The 18,846-nt window shown below is 54.4% G+C and overlaps 4 protein-coding genes across 4 annotated transcripts; 3 read left to right on the plus strand and 1 right to left on the minus strand.

Annotated features, from left to right (window-relative positions):
- Positions 1-166: 166 nt before the first annotated feature.
- CCMA1212_000602 (uncharacterized protein) lies at positions 167-5,308 on the minus strand (the record flags this gene model as incomplete). The annotated part of the gene is made up of 4 exons (XM_073698063.1): positions 167-2,807; positions 2,869-4,004; positions 4,140-4,763; positions 4,823-5,308. 4 exons carry the CDS (start codon positions 5,306-5,308, stop codon positions 167-169), a joined length of 4,887 nt encoding a protein of 1,628 aa, XP_073562859.1.
- A 1,343-nt stretch (positions 5,309-6,651) lies between these two features.
- Positions 6,652-12,820, plus strand: CCMA1212_000603 (DNA-binding protein REB1; the record flags this gene model as incomplete). The annotated part of the gene is made up of 5 exons (XM_073698064.1): positions 6,652-6,893; positions 7,198-8,275; positions 8,372-8,755; positions 9,626-11,317; positions 11,402-12,820. Coding segments are annotated over 5 exons (4,815 nt in total), but the record flags the coding sequence as incomplete, so codon positions are not given.
- Positions 12,821-13,609: 789 nt separating this feature from the next.
- CCMA1212_000604 (Dimethylaniline monooxygenase [N-oxide-forming] 5) lies at positions 13,610-15,745 on the plus strand (the record flags this gene model as incomplete). Its single annotated transcript, XM_073698065.1, has 7 exons — positions 13,610-13,652; positions 13,787-13,918; positions 14,018-14,046; positions 14,112-14,142; positions 14,268-14,514; positions 14,587-14,713; positions 14,795-15,745. 7 exons carry the CDS (start codon positions 13,610-13,612, stop codon positions 15,743-15,745), a joined length of 1,560 nt encoding a protein of 519 aa, XP_073562865.1.
- Positions 15,746-16,852: 1,107 nt separating this feature from the next.
- Positions 16,853-18,668, plus strand: CCMA1212_000605 (25-hydroxycholesterol 7-alpha-hydroxylase; the record flags this gene model as incomplete). The annotated part of the gene is made up of 2 exons (XM_073698066.1): positions 16,853-18,362; positions 18,451-18,668. 2 exons carry the CDS (start codon positions 16,853-16,855, stop codon positions 18,666-18,668), a joined length of 1,728 nt encoding a protein of 575 aa, XP_073562866.1.
- Between the last annotated feature and the right edge of the window lie 178 nt (positions 18,669-18,846).

The raw sequence follows: 18,846 nt of genomic DNA on the forward strand, positions 1-18,846 counted from the left end.
CCCCGGTATTTTCTGTGATTTTTCCATCATGTTTTTGTTGGTTCTTTCAGATATTGATTTCAGTTACCGTCAGTTACCCCCTCGTCCGCCTTTCAAGGCCACCCTTGGCAGTTGGTCACAACCACCTCCTCGGGGAATGGACAACCGCCACTTCTAACCATGAAGGTTACTTGCTGCCGCCATCGTGCTGGCCGCTGACGTTGCGGCCCGATCGGAGAACTTCCTTGCTGGCCTTCCGGAGCTTCCAAGCGGTTGTCTCGACTCGAAGGCCCAGCGGGTTTCGGTTTCTGTGAGAGGGTGTCTGACCTCCCTGTCCCGGTTGGGCTGGGGCGTATCCGGCACCAGTCACAGCGCCAGTCAAAGTGCCTGCAGGTGCAGGAGCAGCAGCAGCAGCGCTTGCGGAGGGACGAGGTGCCGATCTCGTGCCGGAAATCTGCCTTCCACTCCCAGATGGACGAGCGGGCACCGGCGGCAAAGGAGTTGTGGGAGCGGGGGATGGCAGACCCTGATTGACCCAGTCGTTCGTCAAGCCCGTCCGAGTAACAGGATTGCTGATCTGCCGGCCAGGCATGTTTGGAGTGCCTCGACGGCCATCAGATGCCCAGGTATTGTTATTGTTGTTCATTGTGCGCTGTCCATGTGCCCTTCTGCCGGCCTCAAAGCCGACGGTAGCCCAGGGAGCTGCGCCCATTGCACGGGCTGGTGGCCTTGGCGGCTCGATCTCGCCAGTCAGGGCGCGGGCAGTCTGCTCGCGGAAATACTTGATACGCTGCCGTTCGTAGGGGCTCTGCTCGTCACCCGAGATGCGCGTCGTAGAACCGGCGAATGGGCTTCGCTCCTCTCTGAAGGGCTGCCACTGACCGATGGGTTGATGGACCGGCAGTCTAGGCGTAGTCAGAATGGTCGGCGTGATAGGGGCTTGTTGGGGAGTTTGCAATACTGGCTGCGGCCGCGGCTGTGTCTGTGGCTGCAACTGGGGCGGTTGAGGCTGTTGAGTCTGTTGAGGCTCCGTACGATTGCGATTGCGTCTTCGGAAAAGGCTCCCCAGCGTCGTGGCCGGCGTGTTGGTCATCTTCTTGGCCTCGGGGGCGACATTCGCGGCGGGTGGCAGTGGCACAGGTCGATCAAAGAAGGTGCTGGGTCGCGCATGAGCAGTCGACGGGCGACGAGTGCTGATATCGTACCGTTGTAGAGAGAACCGATGGGCATTCTCCGAGTGAGTGTGCTGCGGCACATGTTCCTCGGATATGCTATCCTCGTAGTCGTCATCTTGCTTTGAGCTCGTATCCCGCTCCCTGGCTGTGGTCGTGTTAGCACGGCTTCTGCCTTCAATGACTGGCAGGATAGTCGCCTTGTTGCCCTGAGCTCTGTGCAGCGCGAAGCTGCTGACGTTCGTAGAGATTACTGGCTTTCTTTCCATCACTCTTTCGGCCGTATGCTGTGGAAGCTCTCGGTGCTGTTGGATGCTCACGTCTCGTCGACGAAGCGTTGGCGTGGTAAAGACCGGCGACTCTGCTGTCTCCAGCACTTTGGGAGGAAGGACAAACGGTTTCGCCGCCTCTGGGTGCTTTTCCAAGAATGCCTTTTCATACTGCCCAACTCCAAAGAACTCGTCTAGATCACTCAGGGTAGGAGACTGTTTATCCGTTTGAGGCTGGGGTTGATGCTGAGGTTCAAACTGAAGCTGAGAGATGTTACTTGCTGCGGCTGCATCGTACATCTGGTTCATGGAACGCGCAGGCATTGGCTCGTGAGCACGTCTCTCAGGCCGCTTGAATGGATAGCTTGTTCCCTTGGCTGGACCAGGCTTTGACGGAGTGATGATGGCTGAGACAGAGCTGCTAGAATTAGAGCTGCTCGACAGACTCCGCGGAATCCTGATGATATTCGTGTTCTTGTCAGCCTCGTAGAGAAGTGATCCGGGAAGTGGCACGAAGCCCGACTCATATGACTTGATTCTCTCATGATACTGCGGAGGGGCGGTATCAATGAGCGGGTGGGCAGGCTTGGACGTGTTCTTGGACGGCTGGGCGTTCTTCACTGCATTGGCATTCAGCTTGGCCCTCGCTGGCTTGTCCGACACACTCTGTTTTGGTCTCGTTGCCGTAGAAGGCTTCTTCGATAGATTCAGGGGAGCGGGCTGAAGCTCCGGTTCCATGTACCCATCAGTATGCCAAATATCGGCAGACGAAGCTTGCAGCTCAGCGACATGCTTGCTTTCAACCACCTGCACTTGGCGAGCGTCCTCGACACGGAGGCGGCCCCCTGACTGTGTAAGGATACCTTGCACCATATCGTCTGTCGTGGCTCTCGACCTTTGTTCGACCGCAATGGGGAAGTGAGTTAGCGGAGAGCGATCTGACGATAGCGAGTTGAACGATGCACAGCTGTAGCTGAACGGAATACCGGGGCGGACAGGAGATTCGTCGCCAGGCGTTGTGAGCTTCGCAGGGCGATGAGGCCTCCCTGGGGTTCGGGGGGTATCGCCAGTGCCCTTGGTAGCATCGCCAACGAAGAGGGCAGTCTTTGAACTTTCGTTGGAATAGACAGATGAGGTCTCGGCGTCATCTTCGCTGACCCGCGGTGCGGTATTCTCAGTACTCTGGTTATCCTCACGCACGGCTGTGGAGGGCTCCTCGGATATCAGGGAAACCGAGGCACATCGGGCCTCTCGTTGGCTCATCGGCGAAGGCCATAGATGTCGATCGTCAGAGTAGAGATCTTCGTCTTCTCGCTCGTTGGAGGACATTGACGACACGGTCGATGTAGGGGGTAGAGTCTGAACACTTTCTATGCTTGATACGCTGCTTCCGAGGTCAGCAAGTGATTCAGATGCCAAGAAAAACTGAGCCAGCAGGAGAAACTTACTTGTTCTCCTTCAAACCAGCGGCAGACGCAGAGCCTTCAACCGTGTTTTGCTCACCCGAAGACAGCACCACCTCATCGCGAATCTTTGTTCGGTTTGAAACATGTGATGCTTGACGGAATTCCGAAGATGGCACGTTCATCATCGTCGTGAGACCTGAAGCCATGGTGTCAAGGTTCAGGGACAGCCGAGGAGGTTTCGCAGGTACCGACATTGTTCCCTTGACGGTCTCTACCGAGTCGGCATCCGACTCGTGTCCTTTGTCGAGAGGCGCCAAATTTATGGTCTTCTTATTCTCGTCATTGTTGCCGAGAGAGAAGCGGCGCCTAATAGTTAACGGAATCTTGGGCAATACGAGGAAGTTCTCCCAATTCTGACCCCAGAGCCAGGCTTTCTTAGGCGGGGGGAGCTCGCATTCCCGCTTCTCCTTCTTGGCATTGGCTTCTTCGACGAAATATAGTCGGGCGTATTCCATGGTAGAAAGACGTGGCTCGCGCATGCTATATTTGACGTCAACTTTCGGCAGCGAGGAACGGCGGCCTTGTTCTTGGCCGGCGTAACTCTCCGGCCTTCCTATGGTAGTTGGTCTATCAACCGATTGCGTCGAAGGGGCACGCTGGCTGTAGAGAGTCTGTTGGCTGTTCCGGAATGCCTCGGGTAAAGACGACGTGCGGAGACTGAAGCTGTCTCGAACTTGACCGTGGGAGGCCTTGGGACGAGTAAGGGGCCGAGCAGGGAGTTGGACGTGCTGCTTCACGAGTTTTGCGCTCGAACTGGCCTTCTTACTAGCCAAGACGGTGGCAAGCTGCGAAATCCTGGAGCTGCTCGGTTCACCAGACTGCAACTCGGGATGCGAACGCATTCGCTGCAGAAGCTTGAAGCCGCTCCTTGTGATGGTTGCCCTCATTGACGCGGGGATTTCGGGAGCCGGAGGGACTGGAGGAATATCGTCGTCGACCCTTCTGCTCCTTCTCTGTCTCGATTGCAATAGCCTCTGTCTCGTGGATAGCGGCTTTTGCTTGGGCGGCAGCGGCTTTTGCTTCATGGGAAGCGGCGTCTTCTTCAGCTTTCTGGCAGGGTCGAATGTCTTGGCCTCAACCCTCTCTCCTTTAACAACAGTTTCGTCACCAGCATCATACTAGAATTTGCGGCGAAATTTCTGCTTTGGTAGGAGAAGCCCGAGTTGAGCCTTTTCGCGTGAATCAAGGTTCAGGTCTTTGGCAAGCGGGTGTTGATCGAAGGCGGTCTTTGAGAGAGTGGAAGTGCTCTTGACTCGCAGCTTGGGCGCTGCTGGATCGTCAAACGCAAAGGCCGCGCCGTCGGTCTTGGATGGTGATACCTCTCGCCCTGGGAGGCCCTTCAGGAGGGGGTTGGGAACAGGGGGGGCGGATGCCACGAACTCAGGGGAGATGGACCTTCGGGAACCAGCCAGCTCTGCCACTTCGCGGGGACTCTGGGGAGACCCTTTGAGAATAGACTTCACCATGACGACAGAGTTTGGGGTGAAGGAAGGGCGACGAGACCCTGATTTCCGGCGAGAGGTTGGGGCCTCTGCCAGCTTCAGGACGTTGAAGCACAGCGTCTCGATCGTCTTGAACTCCTCGATATACTGAGTGAAAGCCTTGTATGCAACGTCATACCTGGGCAAGCCACACCAGATGAACAACTTCTCCTGGATGAAGGCTTGCTGCTTCTCGGCCGACGGGTTGTCTCCCATGAGATGAAGAAGAATTGCAAACCGGATGCAGTCGAGCAGAGTACCGGTGTATGGAGCAAGACTCACGTCTTCCGAGTCCTTCAGTAAGTCTTGGGCAGGGAATACGGCATTCACGACTGCCATGATCTCCACGGGAGGTTTTCTGGTGGCTTCTGAGTGCTGCATCTCTAGGGTAACCGTCTGAAGAGACGCCACAAGTTAGCCAACGAAATGTATGTAGGGCCTTTGCAAGAACTCACAGTTGCTCTGAAGCCCATGTAAAAAGTGCTGAACTTTTCCGTAGTCTTCTTGTTGAGCTCCTGGATCATGGCCGCGGACGCATGGGCGGGATGACCGGGTTTGAAAGTCAGGGGAGTATCAGCGACCAGTCGGCGCCGGCGAAGCTCAACGACGTTGAGGTCAGCGAGGCCTTCCAAGACCCTGTCAAGATTCAGGCCACCGTCCTCGAGTCTCTTGAAGGTGTTCAGGCTGAGTTCCCTCAACTTGTTTCGAGGATTGGAAGAAGCTTCAGGAGCCTGGTGCGAGGCAAGCCGGCCCACATACTGTCGGAGAGCCTCGAGAAGCTTGGCATCGTTGTCAAAGCCTCGCTGTCTGCGTTGAATGATGCTCTCAAAGCCGACGTCCTGAGGACTACATCCAACCGTCTCCTTGTCTACAAGTTCTTTGAGGGCTCCAAAACCCGTGGTGAGCCACCACTCCAGATACTGCTGGGGAGTGGCTGGCATTTCGTCAGATGGCGTCAAAGGGTGAGTAGATGTTTGATTTGTGGATCAGGGAGATAGAATATGGAATGTATAGGGAGTAATATTCGAGGAAAATGCAAAAGTGAGGATGAAATCTGCTTTGCCGAAGAGGAAACGAAGAAGATGATGCTAGAAATCTCGAAAAGAAGAAGCGCGGTGGAGGGTGTGATGATTGTAGGAAGAATCAAGGTAGAGTGTTTGGAAGAAGAGAGGAAAAGAGGAGGTAGAGAAAACGAGGTCCCCGACCAATGAGTGAGCCAAGGGTTCTGGAACAACTACCCCATGAAGGTGAGCGGCCTTACGCACGCGTAGGGTGACGCGTTTGGTGGCGGGCCGTTCAGATTGCTCTCACTTTTTGTCGTGGGAGAGCAGGTTGGTGTGCCAGTTGGGACGCGGACAAGGCTGGTGGCTGCTGGGGGGGGGGGGGGCATCTTCTGGATATTGGACCATAGCTACATCGAGCAACGAGGCTGTAGGACACAGAGATTACGTATGTAAGCAGATGCACATCTTCACAGCACCATTTGGCTCCTTCTGGAGCTCACGTCATGCGTATCTATCACTGCTTCAGAGATCGATGCCAAAGCCCAGATGTCCAAGCCAGAACCGGAGCCTCGAGATCGACTCCCATCCTCCGTCTGCCGGGCAAGTGCCACCCCCCGCGGCTGCAACTGCACGCACAGAGAGAAAACGTCACGTGTGCATGGAGCTGACGCCCCTCTTTTTGTTCTTGCAATTTGTATTTGTTTATAGCAGTTGTGGGTTCGGCTAGGTCTTCTGTAGGGCAAGGGGGACGCGTGGACGATGAAAGGACATGGACTGGACGCAGCAGCATCACGAAGAGAGCGTCAGGATGCATCAACAGTCTGAGAATATGGTCGTAGTATATGGTGTAATACTAGCGGGATGTTGTAGTCTGCAGCAATTCATAGCTAATAGTACAAAGTACAGTAGGCGTCCAGGGTCGATGCGTGCAATTCCACTTATTGCCGTACTAGGGCAAACACCCCATGCTCTCTGATAGCATGGATGTAACACGGACAATCTACAGTGGCAGGGGATCTCCTCGATGTGTGAAATGCAGCGCGCCACAAGAATCTTAGGCCAGGGCCACGCACCAATGATATTCCCACAGGGAGGCCGCCGGATCCAGAGCCAGCAATTCCAGCGCCGAAACCCCTTTAATACGCCCGGAGACGCCAGGGGCAAAGGCACCTGGAGCCCTGTGAGGGTGCACCAGTAGACGTCAGTCTCGGAATTTGCCAAGCAGCTAAAGGGACAAAGGCTTGCCAAGGTGCCGGCGCAGAGGACATACATCTCCAGGTCCCCGAGCGTCCCTCAACCTCCAAGGCCTTTTTGATTCAAAGTCTCCAAACCGCCATCAGCTTCTCCAGAGAACGGGTACCGAGTACACGCGGAGAGACATCCACGATGCTACGCCAAAGCAGCCGCTTGACTCGGCAGATTCCGCGGTCCCTCCCCAGCAGGCTGAGGCTGGACCGCGGCAACACGCGACTGGTGTTATGCAGGCCCCGGTTTTCCACTCAGACAGCTCGACGACAAGCCGGTACGTTACTTGCTGCTTCTTTTTGTCTTGTTCATTGTTTTTCACGGGCTCGGTGTCGTTTTTTATCGTCTTTACTTTGGCATGCTGTACACGCTGTTCAGGGGAGGAATCCGGGGCAGTGGCGGCTTTGGATAGACCGTTGGCGCCGCCGCCACGCGTCTCCTACTCACTCTGTCGTCTTTGCATCTTCAGCGATGCACTGAGATGAGGGCCATGGAGTCGCTGCATATATAGCCTTTTACATAGCGCAAACCGCACAACCTCCAATTTCCAACGACTAACCCCTTCGATCACCAGACGAAAGATTTTCACAATTCTCTTCTGCTCAGGGTCGTCAAGATGCGAGTACAGATTCCTTACTCAAGAAGATGGGCGAAAGTGCCGCCACCACATTCGCTTCCATCGTCGTCCTCGCCCTCGGGTTTGCCGCTGCTGGATTCATCTACCACAAGAGCTACAAGATGATTGTCCTCAAGAAGATGACCCGCGCCTTCGAACCAGGCGACCCCGTCCTTGACTTGGCGGCAACTGCTAAAGAAGTGCCTCGAACTCTTGTCCCTGAGGACGAGCACTGGGTCCAACGCCCGGAGCAGGCGCACGTGGACAGGATCATTGACGGGAGAGAATCTGGCCACTACTACCTCTTCATGGGAGAAAAGGGCACGGGGAAAAGCAGCATGCTGATTGAAGCCATGCGCAAGACTGACGGCGATGGCGTGGCCATGTTTGAAGCTCACGCAGACACCGAAATCGTAAGGATACGCCTCGGCAAGGCGCTGGACTACGAGTTTCATGAGGACTACATTGGAGGCTACTTCAGTGAACGAGGTCCACGAGAGACGACCGCTCTGCTGGACATCGAACGTGCCCTGAACAAGTTGGAAAAAGTCGCGATGAAGCTTGCGCAGACAAGACGGAAGCCCATCGTCCTTATTGTGAACCAGCTGCATCTCCTGAGGAACAACGAGGAAGGCAGGGATCTGCTTGAGCTTTTCCAGCAGCGCGCAGAACAATGGGCGGCGGCCAATCTCGTCACCATGGTATTCAACACTGATGACTATTGGGTTTACGAGCGACTGAAGCTCCTGGCGACGCGCATGGAGGTTCTCGCTGTAACAGATTTACCCAAGTCACAGGCGATCAACGCCTTGAGGAAGTATCGCATGCGCTATTTCCACGAGATTCCAAACCACCAGGAGCTCGAGGATGTTTACGATCGGATTGGTGGCCGCTTGAGCTTTCTGAACCGCGTGGCAAAGAGCCGGGATATGATTCGCACCTGCGATCAGATCAAAGACACTGAGAAGAAGTGGTTTCTCAACCAGTGCTGGATCCTTGGCTCGGAGATGGATGACGATGTGATGGATCAGCAGAAGTGGGCGGTACGTCTTTGACCGTTACACCCCCCTTAACCCAGCTATTCGACACTCGTGCCGTACGTAAAAGGACTGCTTGGCTAACAAACAACTGATACGCAGGCGGCTGCCATGACTCTCGCTCTCGCTCTTGTTGACAAGGAAGAAGAGATGTCCGGAACGTACGACCCAGTTGTCGGCCACCTTCTACCAACATTCCCTTTCCATATTGCTCAGGAGATTATGACTCGAGCCGACTTTATCCGCGATCTCGACAGCCTCAACCTCTTCACCGTCACCAGCCAGGCGGATGTCCGTGCCAGCAGCGTCCCGATGCATCTCGCTTTCAAGGAGATATGCGCCGAACCTCGGTTCCGCAAGCACTTGGCAGACACCATTCAGAGAATCTCTGACATCGAGAGCTTGGGCCGTACCCGAGAGCTCGTTGCCAAGGATCTGGTCCTTGGTGGTCAATATGACATTGAGACGAGCCGCAAGGGAATCACAGTCAGACTGAAGCAGCCGGAGGAAAAGGACGATTGAAAAAGGCGGTCCTGACAGATTACGGACGCATAAGCCGAAGCAATTCCAACGAATGGGCGACATTTACGATACAGAGTATTCGACGACGGAGCGAATACGACACAGGCGACGACAATGGAGGATCATGGGCCAGGAGTTCGTTGGTCTTTTCTTCATTATTATTTCCATGCCTTTTCTTTTCCCCCTCTCCCATTATTTGCCATATAATGGCAAGCAAATTTCCTTGAGTTGAAGCACATACGAGTCACCGGTGGACATGCCTTGATAGTATGATGACAGTCCAGGGATCGTACAAAGAGATTTCCTTTGTCAATTTCAGCTTCTTTGTATATATTTCTTTTGGAGATTGTTTCATCTAGTCGCTTGTACTATGATGCAGTTCTATCATAAATATTTCATACTTGATTTCTAGTCATTTCATTTGCCTTTACCTTCTTTGTATTACTGCTGAAACTTTCATATTTACCCTTATAGCGCCAGAGGTTCGTGATACTTCAGTCTGTGTACCCCTACTTCACGGTATTAGGCAAAGCGTTGGTGGTAGATGATAATCTGGGTACCTTATCTTGTATGACAGAGACCAAAGCGCGTACTGTTCACTCATAGAGAGTTCACAAGTAAAATAGTCTCTCAATTTCGAGGATTGCCTCTTGATTGCAAAGAATTGCCTCTCTTCCTTTTCGTGACCAGAACTCTTCCGAATTCCCATCAAATTCCGGCCAGGTCCAGGGTAGCTACAGGGTAGGGCCACCTTGCATTTATCCATCACCCCACTGCAATTTGGCAGTATCAGCCGGAACCTCAGTGACCCCGGCTGAAGGGTACAGGCCAAAGTACCTCGCGTTAGGTTGCCTCACCGACAAGGCACAAACATCGCGACTCCAGCCACTCCCTCGAAAAACCAAGTCCCATAATATTTTCTACACCCACGCCAGCCAAGCAACGGCACCGCGAGGCTTCGCTTCCTCATCGCTCGCCCTTGCCCTGATGCCTGCCAACGCCAAATGGCCCGATTTCCAGCTCGCTTCGAAATTGCGAAAGTTCATGGGCTCTAGCGCTCCTGATTCGACAGCCTCAGAACCGTCAGCCTCTCAAGCTCAACGCGAGGAGCCGCAATCTTCACAGGAAGTCGACGACGAGCGCCAGGACGAAGTTCGCACTGCAACAATGGCCGAGCTCGACAACGATCCGATTGAGGAGATGGAGGATGTGGACGATTATGCGGACGAGGGCGGTGCTGATGCCGTCGACGTGGATTTTGGCGACCTCGAAATGTTTGACAGCGCGTCACAGCTCCCGTTTTCATCACAGCCGCCTCAGTCTCTGAAATACGATGAGCCAGACTTTCCGACATTCACCGAGAGCGCGCCGCGCGACAAGAGCACCAAGAAGAAGGGCAAGGATGGCCGCCGCGCGTCGGATTTCGTCGTCGACGATGAGGCCGCCGGCGCGTCTAGCGCAAAGCGCAAGAAGTCAAAGAAGAAGGCTCTCCAGCCCTCCGAGGCCGATGACGATCATGCCGTCGAAACACACCCCGAGGAAACGACCACTGCTCCAGCCGCCGAGGACGACAAACAAGGATCTGATGCGGTCGAGCATGCCACCACAGACATGGATGCACTAGACCTGACGCCCGCTCTGGCAGCCCAGCAGAAGAAGAAGAAGCGCAAGCAGTCCGATTCTGTGGATGGCAAGCGGCGCAAGAAGAGAAAGGGCATTGAAGACGGCGACTCGACCATCATTGAACAGACGCAGGAGGAGGCCGCCGAAAGCGCTGATGCCGAGGGGGTTGAAACAGTCACCGCTACCAGTTTTCTGCACCTGGGCAAACATGCCACCAGCCAGCACGTCGATACTGCGATTGAAGATGATGCCGCCAGTGGCGAGGGCCAGACTTCGCCCAGCGTTGCTCGTGCTCGCCGGCGCAGTCAGACGGGAGAGGAAACCCGCTCGAGGGAGAATAGCGTATCTTCCCGAGCTCAGGTTGCCCCCATGGCTCCCATGGCAATTGACACGCTGCCGCAAGAAGAGGCCGCCCCAGTTGATCGCGACGTTGAGGACCTCGCACGCGAGGCATGGAGAGAACACATCAGTAGCCAAGCTGGAAGCCATGTGAATGCGCCCGCAAACCCTGCGCAGGCGGAGGAGCAGCCACTTGCCAGCCCAGCTCCACGGCGATCTACGAGAGCAAAGAAGGCGCCCGTGGCGCTTGCGCAAGCCGTGGACGCCAAAGTAGAAACCCCTGCCAAGAAGAATCGCCGCGTACTTGAGGAGCTGCCGTCCCCCTCGGCCAACTCTCCAAAGCCAAGAACGAGAACCAAGCGTGCTACTAAGAGACAGCCGCGGACGTTGCAGTCCTTGGAGGAGGATGCTGAAAACGGGGAAGAGGACGAACGGCCGACGCGGAGAAGCAATGCCGGGAGCTACACGCAAGGACGATTTACAGACGCCGAGCTGGAGGGCATCAGCCGAGCCGTCGAGGCTTTCCGTAACGAGTATGGAATGACACAAGTTGAAGTCAATGAGGTAAGGCTCAGTCGCACGGTGCCCACCCTGTTTGAATCGTTTAGTCCGTTCGAACCAAACCGCTTACCCTGGATTGAAACATAGATTATCCAGGCTCCTGGAGGCACGACTGCCGGTGATGCCCATGCGCGCCTCTGGTTCCGTCTCTTCGAGGTGTGCCCTGACCGCAAGAGGCAGAAGGTCATCAACATTGCTCGCAAGAAATTCCACAACTTTGTTGCGCGAGGAACGTGGACACCAGAACAGGACGCAGAGCTGGCTGCTCTCATTGAAGTGCACAAAACCGCCTGGTCCAAGATTGCTGGCATCATCAACCGCCATCCCGAGGATGTGCGGGATCGGTATCGCAATTACATTGTGTGCGGCGCGAACCAGCGCAAGGATGTATGGAGCGAAGAGGAGGAAGCTCACCTGTCCGAGATTGTCAGGGACGCCATGGCCGCTATTGACGAGCTGCGGCTCGCTGAGCCTGACAAACCTCTGTTGAAGAAAGCCTATGAAGAGCTCATCGACTGGCAGGACATCAGCGAGCAGATGGGCAGGACGCGGAGTCGACTGCAGTGCATCACCAAGTGGAAAGCCATGCAGATGCGCCTTTCAGGAAAGAAGAAGGAAAAGAAATCCGGCTCCTCCCAGGGTTCGGAAAAGAAAAAGCAACAGCCGTCGCACGGCGAGCCGTCTGTTTCGGACGAGGACCTCGCCTTTCAGCTGGATGTGGCTCGTCAGCAGCTCGCAAGTATGCGCGAGGAGGAGCAATATCGCTTGGTCTTGGCTATCCAAGGAGCCTCGGCCTTATCAGAGGACCAGATTCCCTGGACAAAACTCCTCGATAAGAAATTCCGCCGTCAATGGACTCGGGGCACTCAGGCGTTGCTCTGGGATCGATTGAAGCAGACCGTCGCCGACTGGGAATCAATGACCGTCTTGGACATTGCCCAGCAGCTCATCAACGAGTACAACCGAACGGGAGGCCTCCCCGAGGTCACTGGCAGTGGCTATGACGACGATGACCGAGAGAGGGAAATTCTGCGCCAACTCAATGCTCGCAATAAGCCGCCGCCAGCACCAAAGAGTGAGGAGTTTGTCCATGACTCCGGTGCAGAGGACGCCAAGGAAGACGAGCAACCAGCCCAGAGTGATAAGCTTGATATCACCATCGATCCGGCATTGATGGAAGCAGCGCCGCCTTCGCCACCCAAGGCAACCCCCAAACCGAAGAAGGCCGCGCCGAAGAAGACGCAAGCCAAGAGGAAGTCAAAGAAGCAGGATCTTAGCCAGGATCCCATTGAGGATAGCGAGCCGACTCTGCCAGTCGCTACCGTCGACCAAGGCGAGGAGTCCAACCTCGAAGAAGCGCAGATTCGCAAAATCAAGACGCCCAGCAAATTCAAATCGGTTAACAGCGGAACCGATGAAAACGGCGTGGATGCTCCGCAGACGGAGCCCTACTCAGACAGCGTCATGGACGACATGGAGGATCTCCCGGCACGGATTGCGACTTGATGGAGACTTCCTATCTTATACCCTAGCAATATACAGTCTGCGAACATGGAAGCTTACAGATATGGATAAGGGAGAGGTTTCTCCTGAGGGTTGGGCTTGGAATTGATCACGTTTTATGCCCCAAGGAGGCTTCGTGGACGGTAATGGCGGCTGGCTGGCTGGCTGGCTGGATGATGATGGCAGGAGGCACGAGCTTAATTGACGTATGTATGTGTATGAATTCTCGCAGACCGGGAATGATTCAATTTCGCTTTTATTACTCTCTTATGCAGAAAGATCCAGGCTTCGAACGTCTATCTAATTGGCAGCGCTTTCGTTGAGTCTTGAGCGTACCTAGCTCGAGCGTGATAAACGGCATGGTGATACTTTCCTATGTCAATCGCTATAAAGCTGTCTGAAAGATAGACTCTATTAGAGCACTCACCACCTTGGGTGCTTTGACGCATCTGCCACTGTTTAATGAAGGTTGATATATGAACGTTGGTTGTGTCTCTTGAAATATCAGGGTAAAATCAGCTCTAGATCGGGAGGTGAAGTAATCGCTAATCAGTCGTAGCGCGCATCGTTGTTCTTCCGGCAATTTTACTACCAAGAATCAATCAAGCTCCCGTCAAGAATTACCGACCCCCTCAGTTGGCGTTTCTTGGCCTGTAGCTCCAGCGACTGCATCAAACTGGCATCTGCATCTTTCCCTTTGTTCCCTTGCATCGCCGCCGAACTGGCTGTTGGAGTGACTTTTCCCCCTTGCGGCAAGCATATATATAGCATGCTCGACCATATGTGGTCATGATGGAGGAGCCACAGCGACACAGAGTCGCGGTCATTGGTCTGGGTGAGTCTCCTGTGAATCTGCTTTTCTTCTGCTTCTCTTGGCGCATCCAACATTTCAGCCGCTCCCGCATCAAGTCTTTCCCAATGAAAGTTGACATACGCAAGCATGGCTGACAGCTTCAACGATGGCAACAGGCGCCATGGGCATCGTCGCCGTCAAAAACCTCCTGGAAGAAGGCTTCGACGTGGTGGGCTTCGAGCGCAGCAGCTACACCGGTGGCCTGTGGCACTTTACCGAGGACGAGGACACGCTGAGCATCATCGAGTGTGAGTTGAACTACTTTTCATTTCGGCTGCTGTGGCAAGTTGAGGCTCGATTTCAGAAATGGAAACGTTGTTTTGTTTTCTAATCTTTGGTGCTTTCAGCGACTGCGGTGAATGTGTCAATTGATCGAGTAAGTTTGCTGTTTTGACAATGATTTCAAGGTGAAGGATGCCCTTGCTTACTGTCTCTCATTAGGCTTCGTACACTGACTTTCCTTTTCCTGTCGGTATGCAATATTCTCATTCAATGTTTCTTCCACTCTCTTATTCTCCGCGATTGCAAGAAAGCTGACGTGGGGACGGACGATGCGACGCAAAGGAACCCCTACATTCTGCACTGCGAAACATGTAGAAGACTATCTCGAAGCCTACGTCGAACGTTTCCGTCTCAGACCCCATTTCCGCCTCTGCACGATCGTTAAATCAATATCCAGGGATCAAAGCGGCGGGAGGTGGAAACTGGATCTTGAAGGACAGCCCAGCGAGTGGTTTGACAAGGTGGTCGTGGCTACGGGTCCTCACATCAAGCCCATGATGCCCGAATTCGAGGGCGCTGACCTGTTTACCGGTCGACTCATCCACTCAAAAGGGTTCAAGAAGTGAGCTTTGGCTTTTCATTTTCACCAATTGTGCTGGAACATGCAGAGAGGACTTTTGTTAACGATGCTCAGGCCAGAGGCTTTTGCTGGGCAAAGAGTGGTCGTCGTCGGGCTTGGAAACACGGGTAGCGACATTGCGGACGCTCTTGTTGGCCATGCATCCGATATTTCAATATCGCATCATCACGGCGCAGTCATTGTACGGAAATCTCATCTCACCCCCCTCCCTTAGCCCCCTTGCTTAACGGCCACCATGAGGGCTAACTAAACCACTCAACAGATGCCTCGTCTTCTCGACGGAGTGCCAGCCACAAGCCGCATATCTTATCGGTTCATCCAGCTGCAAGGCATACTCAACCGACTGTTCCCCAGGCTCGCGGAGATGGTATACAACAAGGCCGCTCGGCAAATCATGAGAGATGCATTTGGAGAGGTCGACCCGGCCTGGGGGCTTGACCCAGCCCTCTCGGTCTTGGTCGCCAATCCAGTGGTTTCCGACACGCTCATTGCCAACTTTCGGTCAAAGGCCATATCGTCCATCACAGGCATCCGGCGGTTCACGGGCGGACCGAAGATAGAGCTGGCCTCTGGCGAGACCATTGAGGCCGACGCAGTCATCTGCTGTACGGGGTACAAGAACGACTTTAGCCTTCTGGAGAAGGAATTCGATCCGTCTTCGACGCCCTCGACTAGCTGGCTAGAAGCTCCAGGCTCGAAGAACCGGCCGTACCCTCGACTGTATCAAAACGTGTTTTCCTTGAATGCGCCTGATTCATTGGCCTTCTTGGGTTGTGCGTGGTTCGTCACTGGCGCATTTTGCCTTGCTGATATAGCCAGCATGTGCATCGCGCAAGTCTGGTCTGGAAGAGCATCGCTCCCGCCGCAATCACAGATGCACCACTGGGTTGACAAGCAGGAAAAGAGAATCTGCGCTCTCGCGCAGAGAGGAGCCGTGATCCCAGCAACGGTGCCTCCGAGCGAGTGGCTTTCATGGGCGGATAGAACGGCTGGGATGGGAGTTGGTGAGCATGTTGGCTGGGGCTGGAAGGCGTGGCTCTTTTGGTGGCGCGAGAGGACGCTTTGGAGGATGGTCATGGACGGCCCGTTTACGTCTGTCTTTTGGCGGTTGTTTCCTGGGAGGAGGAAGTGCTGGGAGGGGGCGAGGGCGGAGATTATGAGGGTGAATCAGGAGGTTGAAGAGCGGAGGGCAAAGGCGAAGCTGTTGGTGTAGAGGATAATGGTGCTCGTAATTCGTGTCGACGAGACGTCGGAAATGTAAATACGAAGGGCCCAGACTGCCGCATTGTGTGGTGGTATAGATGGGCATCGGACTGTGGCATATGGTTGAAAAATTAGAGAAATGTCTGATGCTGGCCGACTCTTTGGTCTTACAAACGAACTTTGAAGCGTTGCGTTCGAATTCAAGATCCAGCCATCATTATTCATAATGGGTTTCGTCCAACTAAGGGGATTGTTTCCTCTTTCTTTTCTTCTCCAAGAATGCAAAACCGGTGTCTTGCTGCCGAGGCTGTTGATGACTCGAATTTCAAAGCATCGCTGCCTGCGCGCTTCTGTCAAAGGATGCCGCGATTCGTGGCCTTGACTAGGTATCGAAGCTCAGCACATGACTCTTGACAAGGCACTCACAGCCAAGGGCTTCGGCGCCGACAAAAAGGACCCCGAATTGATGGTGGACATGAAAGAGAAAAGACAGGCGAGATCTTGTGTAAGCTGATGGCTGAGAGCTGATCGAAACGAAAAGGTGGGGGTGGAAGCTTGCAGCCTTCCGATACCCCTGCGAACTAAAGCAGTAATAGCCGCCTAAAATGACATGGAACAGACAAGTGACGAGTGAGAGCAAAGAAAACGGTGGGAAGAAAAAAAAACCACCAAAAGCTGGCATCATCGCATCGCTTTCTTTTGTTCTACTGAACCCTTGTCCGATATTCGAAAAAAACATCCTGGAGAGAGAATCCTACCCGCTGTCGAGGGAACCGGATCGCAGAGCCGGAAGGTCGGCACATTGATGCTTGAAGAACTTGCAAGGTGTTCGGATTTTTCTTAGCTGCGCTTCGCTTGTATGGGGAAGGGTGCTCTTGTTTGGCTGCTTTGATTCGGTTATAGGTGGACAAAGGAGCCTCAACAAGCTGCGGCGAGTCCTAGCGCCAACAGGTTCAACCTGGAGTCAACGACTGGAAGCGTATATATATATAAGGGCGGCAGATGCAATGCTCTAAGTCGGGTTCGATACCATCGCCGCAGCATCTCTGATATTTCAAGACGATCAGCAGCATAACCGGTCATCATCCATCGACATCGGTTCTCGACAGCCTGCAGTATGGCGTCTGTCGACGCTCTCTGGAGCCATGTCAAGACAGGGCTCGACGAGAAACAAGCCTCAGTTGCCGTCGCCGCCATCGTCACCTTTCTGGTCCTTGTATTCACAACAAGAGCGCTCACCGGAAGTCCAGCAACAGTCGACGCGAGTGGAAAACACAAGATGCCGCCCTCACCGAGCTACTGGCTCCCCTTTATCGGGCATGCTCTATCCATGGCCAACGCTGGCTTTCTGCCTAGCCTGAGAGATCGGTTCTCAGAAGGCATCTTCACCCTGAAAATGGCCGGCAAGATGCATCACTTCATATACAAGCCTTCGCTGGCTGCGGCGCTGTTCAACCTGCACCGTCCTGCTGCCGAAGAGCAAATGCTCGCAAACCGCCTCCTCGGATCGACTTTTGGCGTGAGCAAGAAAGACGCAGCCATTTACAACGACATCTTCCCAGAGGCCCTGGCACTCTATAAGCATCTCAGCTCTGAGCCGGGGCTGAGCGAGGTGACCAACGCAGCTCTGTCGCAGGTCAAGCAGACCATCAACAGCTTTGTCACGTTCAGCCCGAACCCAATGGACCAAACCGAGTGGGAGAGGGTGGCCGATGTCGACGTGATCGAGGAGAGCGGCCCCGACGGCCCCATTACCCAGGTCGACTTGATGGAGCTGACGAGGAACTATGTCGCGGCAACGGCGATCCCGGGCATCTACGGCACTGACTTTGTCGAGAATTTCCCCGAGCTGTGGAAGTGGATGTGGATATACAACGAGGCATTCGTGCTCATGGCCACGGGCGTCCCGGCATGGGTCCCATGGCCGCGGCTTCAGCGCGGAAAGCTGGCCCGGAGACGCCTCCTGGGATATCTGTACGAGTTCAACGAGGCCATGGAGCAGCACATGGACGGGCAGGAAACCGACCCCAAGTGGCAGGACCTCGACAACGTCAGCGAGCTGGTCAGGAGCAGGATTGCGCTCTTCCGAAAGCACGGCGTGTCGCTCGCCGGTCGTGCGTCCTTTGACCTGGCGCTGCTGTGGGCTTCAGTTGCGAATTCCAATCCTCTTATCCCGTGGATGCTGTATGAACTGTACAGAGACCCTGTGCTTCTGGAGCAGGTTCGTGAAGAGATTGCGCCGTACGTCAGGGCCGTGCAGCCAAAGAACGAGTTTGGAGATGCTGTCTGGGTGCCGCCGGTGCTGGAAGACATGGATGTTGACGGGCTGATAACCAAATGCCCTCTTCTCAAGGCTGCGTACATTGAGACCATAAGGGTCTACTCTTGCGGATGGGCGATGAAGCTGATGTACAGCGACACTGTGCTGGAAGGGAAAGGAAAAGGCGGAGAATCATACCTGTTGAAGAAGGGATCCTACGCCCATGTTCCCCAAGAGCTACACCAGCTTGATCCCCAGTACTTTCCAAATCCAACTGAGTGGCAGGCCGAGCGGCATATTCGCGAGACAGTGGACGAGAGCGGGAACAAAGTGCTGACGGCGGAGCTTGGGACAATGAGGCCGTATGGTGAGTGCTCTCCCTTTCCCGTTGCACCACCCTCTCATTCATTAGAACACCTGGAAGTGTTTTTGCTAATCATTGTTTGCGTGAACAGGTGGCGGCCTGAAGATGTGCAAGGGAAGGCAGTTTGCGCTGCGAGAGATGCTGCTGTATACAGCCGCCATCATCACGTTCTATGATATGCAGCCTCCTAAGGGGGGTCCGTGGCCTGTCCCGAAGACGAGGAAACTTGTTGCGAACAAGCATCCGAAGAAGCCGCTCAAGGTCTGGATCAAGCGGAGGAAGCTGCCAACGGAGGGCGAGGGAAGATGAGATGCATGAGGAGGATGCAATAGTTGGGGCAGGATCTTGGCTATATATCCGGTATCGTGAATTCATGCGAATGTATACAACCTCGCAGCCTTGACATTGAAGTTCAGATTGGTCGGTGTGCCACTGTCAGCTCACTAGAAAATGAATCTCTCGATCCCCTTCTCCATCGTCGACACTC

This window comes from Trichoderma ghanense (assembly GCF_004382785.1).
Source record: "Trichoderma ghanense strain CCMA-1212 chromosome Unknown scaffold_0, whole genome shotgun sequence".
NCBI lineage: Eukaryota > Fungi > Ascomycota > Sordariomycetes > Hypocreales > Hypocreaceae > Trichoderma > Trichoderma ghanense.